This window comes from Strix uralensis, chromosome 9 (genome assembly GCF_047716275.1).
Source record: "Strix uralensis isolate ZFMK-TIS-50842 chromosome 9, bStrUra1, whole genome shotgun sequence".
NCBI lineage: Eukaryota > Metazoa > Chordata > Aves > Strigiformes > Strigidae > Strix > Strix uralensis.
In genome coordinates, this window is record NC_133980.1 from 15,451,264 (window position 1) to 15,466,617 (window position 15,354).

Consider the following 15,354-nt stretch of genomic DNA (forward strand, 5'->3'; position numbering starts at 1 on the left):
CTGATAGTGTAGGACTTTATACTTTAAAGACTGTCAAATCCGTATGTACATCCCTCTGCTATATGTCACAGTTTTCAGTTTAGCTTATTAATGAAGAAAATGTCATGTTTATTTCCATAAGTATTTGTTTAAAAGGAAATCAATAAGTCTAGTTATTTTCTGATGAATGATTGCAGTACTACCTTGAGGATTTACTAGATTAGCAGGTTTTTTTCTGTTTTGGTGCATTCATATTTTGGTATTGGAATAAAATATTATAAACTGATGTGGTAATTTTTAACCTGATCATTTTTATAATTTGAGTTCACTTTTTAGAAGTCACATAAAGAAAATGGCTTCGATAGTTTAGACTATTTTAATTACATGAAATAATTTTCCAAATGTTACATGTTCTTTGAAAGATAATTGCATGGTTTTGTAGTTTGTCTACCCATAAACTGCAAACAGTTAATTAACGATGTATTAGAAGTAGCATTTTGATAATAGCATAATTAGTGCACAGTCACTGTGTACTAGCATAGCACCAACAACATGCATGAAATACTGAGTGGAAAAGCAACTACGCTTGCCATTGATACAGAACTGCAGTTCTTTTTCTTTAGTAACATTTCATTTTGCAAACACACTTACACTGTTCACAATCTTTTGCTTCAGCTGTAAATGTTTTAATGTTACAATTTCTCCTTGAAGTATTCTTCCTGTATTTGTCATGATGATATTTTTCCCAGTAAGTTGTGTGCACCGCACCATACATGTCCTCATGGACTGTGTGCCTTCCTGTGTCTCCATATGATCATACTCCATGGACAGGAGAAATGCCAACTTTCTACAATTCTTCAAAATTTCTAGATTAAAAACTTAATAACCCTAGTGATAACAAACATTGAAATCCATGTTCCTTTCATTTTAAGGAACGCTAAAAAATCTGGAGCAGAAATGGTTAGATTTTTTTTCTTGTTTGTTCCTTTCATATGCACATTTATCTCACTTTCTGTGCTGCTTCTGTTTTAATATATTCTTGCTTATGATGCCTGTTTATGATTTGCAGTGGGCTTATGAAAAATTTAATACAATTACTATTCATTTTCAACTAATAAGCAATTCTCTCTAGCTTTTTATAATCATGGTATCTTTTAAAAATAATCTTTTGGCTAATCTTTTATGCAAAATCAGTATAATATTACCTTTATTTTCTCTTTTTTTTTTTTGGCAATGGAACTGACTCTGACCATTATACATGCAGTATATAAAATTTGATATTAGTTCAGTGATGTACTGTACAGAAAGTTAAAATAATTTTTGTCATGAAATATTTTCAAAACTAAAATGAAGAACCTAATTACATTTTATGAAGTAGAACAAATAAGCCACTCATATTAACTATACAAATCGCAGAGTCTCACCAGCTCGGTTAAACTGCAACATTTTAACTTTGTTACATTTGTTTCCCCTATTCTTTTGCCCAAACTGAGGGACTTGTCTGAAGTGAACAATTACATAGATGTGAGGCTTCCATTTTTTGAAATTAATTCTACAGTATTTTTCAGTATACTCAGCAAAGATCACCTCTGGGCATATTTCTTTGTTGCCCTTGTTCTGTAGATTACAGTAACCTTTCTGGTTATGAGAAATCAATTGCGATGACTTGCTGACTTCAGGTAAAGGAGGTCAGGAAGACCATAACCTAAACCTTGCCCATTCCCACTATGGTTCCTGCAAGCATATGATTGGCCTGAAACCAGTTCTTTTGTCCATATGTCAGGTTTATAATTTACCAGTTCCTACAGTGGAATGACAGTTTTACTCGAACACAGATGCCAGCCAATTAAAGGTTTTATGGATTTCCCACTTAACACAGTATTGCTATTTCCAGAGCTCAATGTTGCTGATTGTGCTCCCTTGGTACCATGTGCCTCTTTAACACCTGGTAATTTTAAGTAATTTTTTTAAACAATGTTAAGGAAAATATCACTGGATGTTTCAGTATCTGATACTGCCAAGCAAGTCTGTATTAAAACAGATGGCCAGAAGGATTGTTAGTACTGGTACTGTAGCAGGATGCAGCTTTTTGTGTTGCACTATAGGCATTCACTTTAGGAAGGCCAAATGCTAGTTTTGTAACTGTACCAAAAAAGGTGGCTTACCGTTAGAAAAAACTTTGTCCTATTTGATCCCTAGTTGTTACTGTATTTCATTCCATACTTAATGCTGGTAGAAAAGATAATATATCTTTTTGCAACTGTATTGTATATATTAGAGGAAGATGAGCTGAAGACAATTACTTAAAAGTTAACATGCTCCAAATTTTAGAAGTATCTGTTAATAGAGTTTTTAATGTATGAATTGAATTTTTTTTTTTTAAAGCAATTTTTAAAGAATGGTTCTGTGGAAGTTTTATTACTTCCTGCTGCACGTGGGCTCTGCTTGGTTTAGCTTATCTTAGAAAGCTTGGCTTAGAAATAAACAGTCCCCCCATGCAGGGTCTCAAAATCAAGTTGGGCATTTTCTCACTTTTGCCATCCTTCCCGTAATAGAGTTTCTGCAAACCAAATGACAAACACATGGCAAATTTCATGTCAGATGGTTCACTTTATGAAAAGAAATTTCAGCTGGCTTCAAGTTAGCTGTTTTCTAGTTCTGGGCATAATTGCACAAAAAATGTTACTGATTTATTTATATATTGAGTTTTTTTAATTGACTTAGAACAGTAAATCAAAGGTGCTGTAGTCACATAATGTCTTCAGCAGAATACATGGCAGATATTACTAAAATCTGTGTTAATTACATCTGTAGACATGCCTGTATATGAATGAAAATACACTGATGCTCTCCATCACTTAGAAAAGGAGCACAATAATAGTTTATATTCAAGTGGGTGGATATGTATATGTCTATGTAGATAACTCCAGAAATTTTTGCAGCAACTGAGATGCAGAAGTTCTTAAGCAACATAAGCAGTTAATGTCAAAAGTTGCTGAACGTGATCCTCGGACAAACAGGATTTTTCATGTGGTAATTCTCTATAAATGCACCCTTGAAAAAATAATTGCCACAGTAAACAAATGAAATGAGTTTGTATCTCAAAAGACTGGGAAGCCTGCCATGTGAGAAAAGGCTGAGAGAATTGGGTTTGTTCAGCCTTGAGAAAAGAAAGTTTAGGGGAGACCTTATCACCATGTCCCAGTATTTAAAGGGTGACTACAAAGAAAGTGGAGACTCCCTTTTTACAAGGAGTCACATGGAAAAGACAGGTAGTGGGTACAAGTTACTCCTGGGGAGATTCCGATTGGACACAAAAAGAAAATTTTTCACAGTGAGAACAATCAGCCATTGAAATTACCTCCCCAGGGAAGTGGTGGATTCCCCAACATTGGACACTTTCCAGATTCATCTGGACAGGGTGCTGGGCCATCTTGTCTAGACCGTGCTTTTGCCAGGAAAGGTTGGACCTGATGACCCTTGAGGTCCCTTCCAACCTGGTGTTCTATGATCTTTTGAAAGTTAATCTTGGTATTGGGATGCAAAATTATGTAGACTGAAGTAATCTCTTTCAGTGAACTTGCAATGAATTGCAATTGTGAAAGATTGAAACAAACACAGGTTTGAGGGGGTTTTATTGTTTGGATATGTTAACTAGACACATTTCTTTTTTCCTTTTTTCCTATTTCACTGTTACTTAGTTTTATCGTAAGAGCATTCAGTACAACACCAGCTTTTAACTTCCATTTTTCTTTACTGTATAATATGTTATTTAGCAGTTGTCACCACAGTATTTACAGTGTTTGCCTTTGCAAATGGGTAACACTGGCAAATAATTCTGGTGTGCCGTTATGATGTCAGCTGTTTGCAAAAGCGGTGTAAAGCCTCAGCATTTTTTAAAAATACTGTAAACACTATATTAGATAACATCAGTGATTTAATTGGCTTTAAGTTCATTATGGTTTGGCCACCTTATAGCAGCCTAGTTTTTCACATCTTTTTACACTCCCAGCAAGCCTAAATTTATGAAATACAGGTCACGCCATATAGGATGAACCAGCCTGACAGTTCTCTCTGTAACAAACTTGTGAAATATGGTGTGAGCAAAGCCATGATCCCAATCTCCATTTTATAATGAGCTGAGAAGATAGTGTTAAACTGAAATATGCACTGCATAATGTGGTTATAGGAGTCAGCTTCCACAAAGCTGCTGGTCTGGGCCTTTGTTCACACAGACATTAGACATCCTTTGTTTTGCCCCTCCTTCTCTTCTTCAGCAGTCATTCAATGACAAGCGTAAAAAGAACCTCTTTTCCCGAAAATTTCCCTTCTACAAGAACAAGGACCAGAGTGAGCAGGAAACCAGTGATATTGACCGTAAGTATGTGGCATTCGATGGAGAGCAAAGCACATGTAGAAGGGCCTGCTAGATTGCAGTAGGGTGTTACCATGGAGACAGTTTCATGAGCTGCAACAGGCTAACAAACTTGAGGTGCTAATGACAAACCAATCTACAAAATCAGTGCAACTGTTTGTTTGCTGTTAAAGTAAAATTTAACACAAGAGTATCCCAGTTTGGAATAAACTGGGTAATACTGTTGAGTAACAGTGTGTACGTAACTGGAGGAGGTAAAAGCCTTCCAGTGATGATTCCTCATTTCTGATGTGGAGGAGAAGGCACAGCAGCAAAGAAAGTATAACGGAGTTTACCAGCTTCTCTAATCAGTCTCTTTAGACCGGCTTCTTCGAAGTCATTCATTCTAATTTGGTTTTCCCAATGAAGAGAGGTTACTTTGATTTTCATCGTTGTTGTCAGCACTAAAAAACAAAAAAAAGTGTCTTCTCAAAAAGCAGTTGCAGAAGTTTGCTAATTCAGACCAGGTCTGCTATAAACTGCATTCTCTGCCATTTGCATCACTGATTACACTTCATGTGCCAGTGAGGTCAAATCCTATAGACTTATCCTCCCCTGTGATGTTCTGGGAACTGTCTCCTGTCGTAGCGCCAATTTTATATATTACTGACAATTATTTTCTTTGTGATTGTCTTTTTATTGCTTGCCCTCTGGGGACTACTCTGCAGGAGGTCCCTGACGACATAGGATCAAAAGGCCTGAGTAAGTGATCAAAATACTCCCAAGTTATTTTAACCTCCATCTGAAAAATTACTACTATTTTTTTTTTTAACAGATCTCTTTGAGACTGGTGCTCTACTGGCATGAGGAGGTTGACACTAAAAATGTTTCATAAGCTTTTTCTAGTTTGCAATGTTCTGGGGTTTTTTGCTTTCAGGAACATGTCACTTTAAGTTCATGTGACTATCACATTAGATTTTTTTGTTGTTGTTCAGAAGCTTACCAGCGCTTACTTGTTTGTCCTTAATAGTACCATGTTTTTGAATTTGGTGATTTTTTTTTTTAATGTCACTTCTATCCTGTCTTTGTGTTTTTATTTATTTAAAAATAACCTATGGCTTTTTACAGTAATAGTACAACCATTACTGTAATGCTTTAATTAGTTACAGTTTTCAGTCGTCTCTCTAGGTGACTGATGTTTACAGCTACTTAAACAAAAAACTTTGCTTAACAAATGCCATGGGAGTTTTGCTGTCTGCCTTATCTGAACTCTTATGATGCTTTTAGACCGTGTAAAGGGGTAGCTAATAGAGGAGACACATAAGCATTTATTGTATTTCTTGAAGAAATGTTAACTAAATACAGTAAGATTCAAAAGTTTGATTACTCTTAACAGATCTGTTTGTGTACACAGATACCACCACTGTACTGAAATGACAAATAAAAAAAAAGTCAAGACCTTGTTTTCATCACAGATATTAAACACATATATGGTTATGCATTTATGGAATAGCAAAATTAGTCACTAAAGACATGTGACTAGAAGTCATTAAAAATAACATTTCTTCACAGGGCATAACTGTTACGTAAAGTGTTCCTGAAATTACATGTAAAAAGTGGTGTACTTCTATAGTTGACTTGAATCATGAAATAAAAATTCTGGTAGCTATAACATTAATTTTCCATTTCTGAAATGGCTAGTTTCAGGGAAATTCTTGGTCTAGAGCAGAAGACCTTAGCAACCTTTATGGCCTTGTGGGTTAGAGCAGAAGATCATAAGCAGCCTTTATGGCCTTATGATCATACCTAGTTTAAACTGTGTAATATGGTCCAGAAATGTCCCTAGGTGATTCTGTTAGAAAAACAAATGGCTTCTAGCCTGTTTTTCAGCACAGTCAGACTTTTTGAAACTGCCTTACTATGCTTAATGCAAGCTGTGTTACTTGGGCTCTGCAAGACTGCTGTTCTTGCTGGCATTTTAGGCTTTACATCTTTACCGATTGTGCCCATTATCAGACTATCACAACACTTGTATTCTCAATTAACAATGCCTCCTTTTCATGTTCTACCACAAAGCTTTTAAACATGGCTATTTGCCTCTTCCATGGACATTCTTTCTCCAAGTCAAGGAAATGAAATGGAAGTAGATCCAAATTACTGGTACTTGCAAACATAGGAAGTATTTGTTTTTCCTGCACAGAAATGAAATGAGGGAGTTAGTCTAGCCAGAGATTTGTGGTTTAAAGATATTAGTTCACTTTATCCAAAAACATTTTAAAAGGTTAATTAGTTTACCTATGATGACTGACTTTTTTTGATGTTTATTAATCACTAGAAGCATACTTGCTTCATAACTGTATTCTTACCTCTAGAGTAAGAAGTGAAAACCTAGAAATTGCAGGGTTACATGTGAACTATGAATTAGTGTACTTTTTGTAATCTTATTTTGATGTGCTGTTTAATGTTTTTCTTTTTATTAACATCAATTCCTTTCGTATGAAATTAAGCTTGATCCTGAGAGCTATGAGAAGTACCTTAAAACTTTTATATGCAGTATGTATTGATTTCAGCATTTTGATATCAGTATTGTCTTTCATCTGGATTATTTTGTGTCAATTTGCTTTCTTTTGGACTCATGCCATGTTCCTTGTGTATGTTCCTTATTTTTTTTTCCCATTGTGTTGCAATTTCAGAGCATGTAACCTCTAATGCCAGCGATAGTGAAAGTAGTTACCGTAAGTGTTTTTAAGTTCTTTGTTTATTTAGAACCTTTGTTTAGTAGATCTTTATTTGGGTTTTTTTGTCTGTCTTTTGTGGGTATTTACATGTTAAGTAGAACTTCCCATTTAGGTGAAATCCATGTGAATGTATTTGGTAGAGTACTGCAAACTGTGCTGTGTCTTTGTTTTTAAAAAACTGGCTGGAGAGAATCATTGCAAACCTCCTTTATGGATATTTTTATTGTGATCTATGATTTTCATAGTTCAGCTTAATTTGAATCTTATTTCTATTTTTTTTTAAATTATGCAAGCTAGCTAGACCTCTTAAAACCAAAATGTAAATTTAATGCTGACAAATATAATTATATGTAGTTGAGCATAATACTGGAAGCATAACTAAACTGTGTAACCTTAAATAGTGCAATACCTATCTAAAATTTTTCACAACTGAGATTTAATATGTATATACTTCTAATGAAAATAATAAGCTAACATGTATTTACCCTTGCTTTCAGCTTTCATTTATCTATTTTGTCAAGTGTGGGTGCTTAGTATGAATTGCCTTCAAAGCATACAACACACATTCAGTGCTGGAGTCAGTTATGATAAATTAGCATGCTAGGCACGCGTGCACATTCTCTCTCTCTCTCTTCTCTCTCTCTCCCTCTTTCTCTCTCTCTCTGATGATGTTGTATCTTTTAAATACTAGTCTGAATTAGCTTTTTTACTAGCCCAAGCTACAGTACTATTTACTATTACCCAAGCTACAGTAGTACTACATGTTCACAGTGCTGCATGATGCTGCTCTAAAATGCTTTTAAAATGTCTTAAATCAGAGCCAGAACTTCAATCCCACTGGTAATTTCCAGTGAACAGCTCCTCAGTAAGGTGCACAATCCAGACCTGGAACCCAGGATAGATCAGAGCAGGAAGATGAAAAAGTTGAGGATTTGAAGAGAAATATGAAAAGCAAGAACAGTAAAAGTCAGGCAGTGTGACACTGCATGGCTCACTGATCAGCTTCTGGTTGCCTGAATAATGGGCACTTCAGAAACAGATATAATGTATGTTAGGGTAATAAGGAGGGTGGTTCATTAACAGATATATTGGTTTGGAAGCTGTTGATTTTCTCAGCCATGATGATCCACATTTTTTCTACCAGATGATTACACTCAAGGAGAGAATTTATACATGTATATAAAATGCTAACAGTCTTGTAGATAGTAATTGAAAATAACCAGTTGGGGGAGGCATTTGTGTTCCCTGAGAATAACACAAAACTGAGCATGTATGGAAGGTGCCTTTGAGAAACTTAGAATTTTTAGCCACTTTTAATGACATGCCATTAAAACTATTTAACAGTGACTGTTTCTTCATAAATTTGCTGCTTTCCTTTCCCCCTCACCAAGGTTTTTCTCAGAGCTTGCTTTATTTATGTTTAAAGCTTGTTATTGGTACTACTAGTTAGTTTTTTACTCTGTTGTTACTTGAGGAACCCTGATATTATTATTAGTGTCACAGATTTGCTTATCTGAATGTGTAATTCCAAGCACTTTTTATTAAAATAATTTTTTTAATTTCTTCTTACTGCTGTCTAATATGAAAGTTATCTTGATTACAGATGAGTACGGTTGTTCAAAAGGTTCATTCTATTAATATTCATTTTTCCAAAATATTGAAAAGCAGTGACAATATATACTTTTTGCCCTCAATCAGGGGATGCTTTTTACTTGTTATTATGTCTTCAGTAGTTTGCTTAACTAATTTTTGACCTTATAGCAGCGTGACTTCCCCAAAGAAATATCTAATTATATGAGACCTGGTTCTTTCACAGATGAGTTGATAGTTGGTGATTCCCTGTTCCTCTCCCTAGCCTAAAAGGGGTTCTGAAAGTATATACTGTCCTTCTAAAATCCATTTGCATGAGTAAATTTTTGAGATATTAAAATATACAGGTTGCATGTTTTCATGTCTGTCTTAAGGTATTCCTCACTTGCAATAACTTACAAAATTAAAATATTCAGTCATGTATTGCTGTAGTACAGTTTGAATGCAAATTTATTGCAAATAAGAGAAGTGTTTCTCTTAATGAAATTATAAATTTTAGATTTAAAAGATCAATGGTATTTGCTATGAAATAAAGAGTATATATATAAGCAATATATGAATTTGTAAAAGCCTTCATCTGACATCTGTTTCTAAACAACTGTGGTATAGCATCGGTATGTTCCTTTGCCTGTTGTAAGTATGGCTTATGAACTCCAAAGAATGTTCCAAAATTACACGAGTGAGTTATTGAAGGACTGTATTTTATTTGAAGTTCATAGTAATGTCATACGATTTGAACTTGTATCTTCAGAATTATAAATTCTCTGCTGTCATGGAGTTAATTTTAAGTGATTTCATTGCAAGAAATCTTACTTTGAGAGATCTTGTTAGACTAGAAATAATCTTCTAGAGAGATGGCAACTGAGGTATATTTCGGATGCTTTCACTAACATTTAAAAAGCCTGCAGCTGTCAAAGGTCAAAACTCAGTTATTTTAGTTTCATTCACTGCTGATGTGCTTTCTGGAGCTGAGAACAATACAAAGCATTCTTTCTTTTCAACTTCATCTTTAAAAATTCATTAATAAAATACCGTAATTTTTGAGATGTTTATGTAAATGCCACTTCATGATAAAGTTAATGGAAGATATGTACACCTTAACATACATGGTTGTCAGCCCTGTATAAATATAGAAAAGCATTACTGTAAATGCTGGCTTCAAAGTATGGAGAATTTTCATGATGAAGGTGGCATTGCCTCTAGCAGTGAATGATAGCATGCATGCATTTCATTCAGGGAAAAGTGTACAAAAGCATTTCAGTAATGCTGTAAAATTCTTCTTGTGCTTGATGTCAGTTTGACATGCTAACATAAACCAGGAAATTATTTATACTGTATGTGTCTTATGCTTTAAAATTTTGTGTTTGGCTTATCTTTGTGATTTTTATAATTCATCACTCTTGAAAAGTGTCCTTCATCAGTATCATTGTAATGCATATTACTGCAAAATGTCTGTATCATTATAGTTCATTGAATGACTCAATTTAAATATGTTGATTTAGAAAAAAATACATAGATATGTCTTTGCATTTGCATTTTAGGTGGCCAAGAGGAATATGTCTTGTCATATGAACCAGTCAATCAACAAGAAGGTTTGTAGATCTTGCTCAGTATAAAGTAAATATAATCTGAATTATCAGAATGTTTCATGTGCCCTTACGTACTGAGCACCATGATAAACTTCTTCACTGTTTTGAATTTGTTACCATTATTCATATGAATAAAGCATAAAGACATAAATTATTAAATGCAATTGCTAAATTATTTAGTGCAAGAGCCAAAGGTGTGCTAATTAAAATAATATGTGTGGTTTACATTGTATAAGAAAAATATGGTATGTTTAACAGTTTTGTCGATATGAACCTCAGAAATTATGTTTTTCTTCTGTTTCATATTGCTTTGGCATTCTCACTGTTGTAGTTCCTTTTTTCTGGCACAGCAAAAAGTGTGACAATAGATCATTTGTCTATTTAAACTTTAATTGAAATGTCTCTAAAATACAGCAGTCTTCCATTTCTGTATGGGCTTCTTATATGGCTAATTTTGTTAGCAATTGCCAAATGATAATTTTTTTTTCCAGAAAAAAAATATTTTTGCACGAAATGGAAATTGATAGGAGAAGATATTTTTTCATACTTCCATTTAAAATTAAATGTTTTCACTGATTTCCAGGGGGGATGCTATCATTTCCTTTTCACCTTCGTCCTGATCTTGCTTCACTGTGTATAATAGATATAGAATTTTTAGTGTTCCCATTCACCAGGACAGGTGCTAACGACTGATTTACATTATCTGATACATAGTTCATGTATTTGTAAATTAGTCTGTACAAGGCATGTCCTTTGGGTATTTGATACCTATTACCTATCAAGTATTTGTAAATTAATATGTAAAAGGCATGTCCTTCAGGAATACTTGATACCTATTACCTATCAAATAAGGTGGCCGTCGAAGTAAATACACATCCTGTAGACATGAATTTTGAGTGTCAAAATTTCATTTTTGGTTTCATGCAGTGAGTGGCATGGCCCAGTTGCTTTTAATAGCATTGTGGAACATGCATGCCTGTATTCACTTTCCACTCTGACTTGTTAATATGGGCATCATTTCATCAGTAAGCTTCCAAAAGTAGTAAAAATTGTTATACAACGCTAATACAAAGTACATTATCTATATCACATAATTTGTAATTTTGGTAGTCTCCAAATAAAATCATGGATGAGAAGTGCATGAGTTAAGACCACGCTAGAAATGGGAAAATGGTAGGCCCTCTTCGATGTGCTAGGTAAGCCATGCTTAAGCTAGGGAGCTGGACGTTTGTTACCCTCCAGTGAACAGCTGCCAGGTCTGGTGCGTGTATGCACACCAGAGGGTCTCACAAAATGAGAAAAATCTTTTTAACAGGTATTAGCTTCCCAGATTAACGGTTTAGTGAGAACAATAGTAATACCAAGTGAATTAATGTCAAGGTTGAAGGGAAAAGATGTGAATGAGACTTCACACAAGCCAATGGTTTAGTAACCATCATATAAAACTGAAGATTTTAGAGAGCCGAGTGCTTTGGCATCTAAATACACTATGTTAGACTCATAAAGGGAATTACAGTCATGTATGAGGAGGGCCATAAAAGAACCAGCACCTCATTCCTTTGCTTAGAAGCAGTAATACATTCCCTGCATATGTTATTTGCATTTGTCCGCTAATTCACTTCCGCACTTTTTTTTAAGAAGTCCAGAAGAATAAAGAACTGTAATGACCAAAATAATTTTAAAGGTACTTGGTCTTGAGACACTAGTGGGTATTAAGATGCTGGTGGGCCATCCTTAGTCTTTAAGCAAAGATGTTGGTTATTAAATTAATAGGTTAACAGATATAAGACATTCCTTTTATGAATATATTAATACCCTGGAAAAGAAATAGTTCTGAGAGTCAAATTAAAATATGTTTCATAGGTCATACTTTATTTAATTTGCACTTATTTGTGCAGTAAAGATAGACTGAACCTAAAACTAAAATTTATACAGCTGAAATTATATGTTAATGGCAGGATACTTAGGCATTATCGTCTTCGTGGTTCTTGCAGTATAATAAGATATTTTCTGCTTAAGCTTAATTTCCAACCAAAAGCCCTTCATAACTTTATAAACAATTAAGCTGCTTTTAAAAGATGCAGCACTTCATTTTATAAGGGAGTTAATAGTTACAGAAGCTATATATAGTTGAGCCTTTTCATATACAAGTATTTAATTGTGGTCTTAGAGGAAAAGAAGCTTCTCCCAGCACAGAAGTAGAATTTCACGAACTCTGCTACTGCTTAGGTACCTCTTCGAAGTGTAAAGATTTTCACACTTCCTCCTTTTGCTTTTTTTATTAGAATGAAGGATGTTACTTTATGAAAAGATTTTTTTTTTCCAAAGACTTCATAATTTAAGACTCATTTTCAGTCACCCAGGATAGTGATTTGAGAGTGAAGATCTGGCATATTACTGTGACTATGGTATTAATTGATTTACATTCTTGAACATGTTTTTCTTCCCTTTAGGAATAATTTTAGATATTAAAATCTTTGCCATGTGATAAAGCTTATTGTGCTGAACTGTAAAAGTTAGCAGTCATACCAAAATATAACTGATGTTATTCCTTTGTGGTTTATAGTCAGTTACACTCGACCTGTGATTGTTTTGGGACCCATGAAAGACAGAATAAATGATGATCTAATCTCAGAATTTCCAGACAAATTTGGCTCATGTGTTCCACGTAAGTCTCAGAAAATCCTAAAACAATTCTAAATTATGTTTTTCCTGTTAATTTTCTTAATAGATATCCTTGGTATGTCGAGTTAAAAAAAAAAATTGTCTAAACTTTGTAGACCTATCTTAATTGTCAGTCATCTGTTTGCTTGTGAAAATTTTGCAGTATAAATGGGAGACTATTTTTGGCTATTGTAGGGGGAAAAAAGTCACTGTTTTCTGTTTTGCTTTAAAAATTACTGGTTTATATTTAAAGATACTACTAGACCAAAACGAGATTATGAGGTGGATGGACGTGATTACCATTTTGTCACTTCTCGAGAGCAAATGGAGAAGGATATTCAGGATCACAAATTCATTGAAGCTGGCCAGTACAATAATCATCTTTATGGAACAAGTGTCCAATCAGTGCGAGAAGTAGCAGAAAAGGTAAATCAGTGCCAGTTACTTTCATTTACTGAGGTGATTATCTGACTGTGCTCACAGGGGAAAAGAAAAGAATGGCAAGAAGCCATTAGGAGCCCTCTGAATTTAAAAGAAATTTGTACAAGAGTAGAAACAAAGCGTGTTGTCACAAATGCATTTAGGGAAGTAATGAAGCCTTGGAATAATGAAAACATCATGACTAAATAATAGGAAAAGAGCAACTGTAGTTTGTGCCCTCTTATAAAAAAGAGAATAAAGAAATAATTGGAATTACAGGCTAATTAGCCTAGCTCACATACATAGATCATTAACTAATTAAGAATAGTGGTGGTGGAGTTGATTAATGGGATGATCCATTTGATATAAACCTGTGCAGAAGAAAACTTGTAAAAAATTTTATTCTTTGTGCCTTTCATGGATTTAGCTGACAAAGGGAAAAGAGTAAATGTACTAAACTCAATTTTAGAAAGACTTTTTATATAACTACCACTCCATTTTGAAGACTGACTTTACTGGTTTTATCCTAAACAGATTTTAGTTAACTGTTTCTTGCAAAATCTAAATATTTCTAAATTCAAACTGAAGTTTACTTGAGCTCTCTGAAAAGGAGTTGGAAGAAGGAAGCATATTTCTTAGAGTTAGATGCTTGTTTTAAAGAAAATTTTTTGATGAAAGTTCTTTGCAAATGCTCCATGTTAAGTTGATGAGTGTTGCTCTACTGCTTACAAATACAGTGCATTTACAGTAGACAGTGTTATCTGATCCATATGAGAGAAGAAACAGCTATTTTCTAGGTGGGAACTCACAAGCATGAGCACTTTCAGTCTGGACATGCAAAGGGTAAGTGTGGTTAACCCATGTGACACGAGAGTGTTGTTAGTCCTCTGGAAAACAGTGTAGACCATTCTGCCCAAATGGCTGAGTATTGTTATTTCTGGAAAGTGTAATTCACTGGAATCAAAACCAGGCTGAACATGGTGAGATTCTGGTTCATGTGATGAAGTTTTCTTCTGCTGTCTTTCTCATCCTGTGGCCCTGTGGTGTATATAGCAAGAAGAGTGAATAAAATAAAATTAATTACAAAATTGTTAAAGTAAATGAACAGTACTTTGTATGGGAAGCTGAACAAAGTTGTGAAACTATCATGTGATTAAATGATGAAACTATTATTGAACAACTTAAACATTTTAAACCTGTTGGCAGTTGCTTCACCTGCTAGCACAGATACAATCCTTTATTTCCATCCTAGAACTGAAATTGGCTGTGTTCTTTTGCCCATCTAGTGGGATTAGTAAGGTACAAAGCGACTGTGAATCTTTTATAAACTGACATGAAGAACAAAGTACTACCACATGTTTCCATGCTATTAAATCTCTTGCACAGGCACTGTGGGACTTTGGGTAGATGCAGCAATTTCTCAGTTCCAGTTAACGTTAGTTTTGTGGGAAACAATGGCCTGTCCTTCAGAACTTGACTACAGAATCATGACAGGACTGCGAGCTGGTCAGTCTGGGGTTACTCTTTCCTTGTATTCCTCTCCATCTTGCTTAAGAGCTGACTCTCTTCAGAGGGTCTTATTATTGGATACAAAAGATGATTTCCAAGCTTTCTATGATGAATTTAGAGAAAAACACAACAGAAGTGACTGCTGCTACTCCAGAAGTACCAGAAATGGTATTCTTGCAATAGCTTTAAATTGTGTTCATTTGCCCATGCTTCCAGGTGATCCTTATCTCTCTCATTTCCTTACCTACGATGGACCCAGCTAAACATGCTTTTTGATGTCATTGTTCGGTTATTGTAAAAGGCACTGTGTGCTCTGCGGTGTTTCTCAATCAGATGCAGTGCAAGTAAGGAACTGAAAAATAGGTACAATATTGACAGTATTGTTTACATGCACTGTGCAAAGAGCAAAATAGCTTCCCTGGATGAAAACATGATAATTGTATCATGAAGTACTTGCATTTCTTTTCCTTGTCTTCCAAATCTTCACTTGAAAGGAATTTTCATATCCTTT

At 34.6% G+C, this 15,354-nt stretch overlaps 1 protein-coding gene across 20 annotated transcripts in view; it reads left to right on the plus strand.

The window, feature by feature from the left end:
- The window catches only part of DLG1 (discs large MAGUK scaffold protein 1), a 169,302-nt gene that overhangs the window by 147,227 nt on the left and 6,721 nt on the right, over positions 1-15,354 (plus strand). For 8 of the 20 annotated variants that reach the window (XM_074877503.1, XM_074877507.1, XM_074877510.1 and 5 more), the window contains 5 exons: positions 4,257-4,356; positions 7,027-7,068; positions 10,203-10,253; positions 12,817-12,918; positions 13,168-13,340. In XM_074877503.1, coding sequence (XP_074733604.1) covers positions 4,257-4,356; positions 7,027-7,068; positions 10,203-10,253; positions 12,817-12,918; positions 13,168-13,340 — 468 coding nt within the window. Of the gene's footprint in view, positions 1-4,256; positions 4,357-5,061; positions 5,096-7,026; positions 7,069-8,659; positions 8,696-10,202; positions 10,254-12,816; positions 12,919-13,167; positions 13,341-15,354 lie in introns of all 20 variants that reach the window. The other 12 variants (XM_074877505.1, XM_074877511.1, XM_074877521.1 and 9 more) reach the window with 6 other exon arrangements.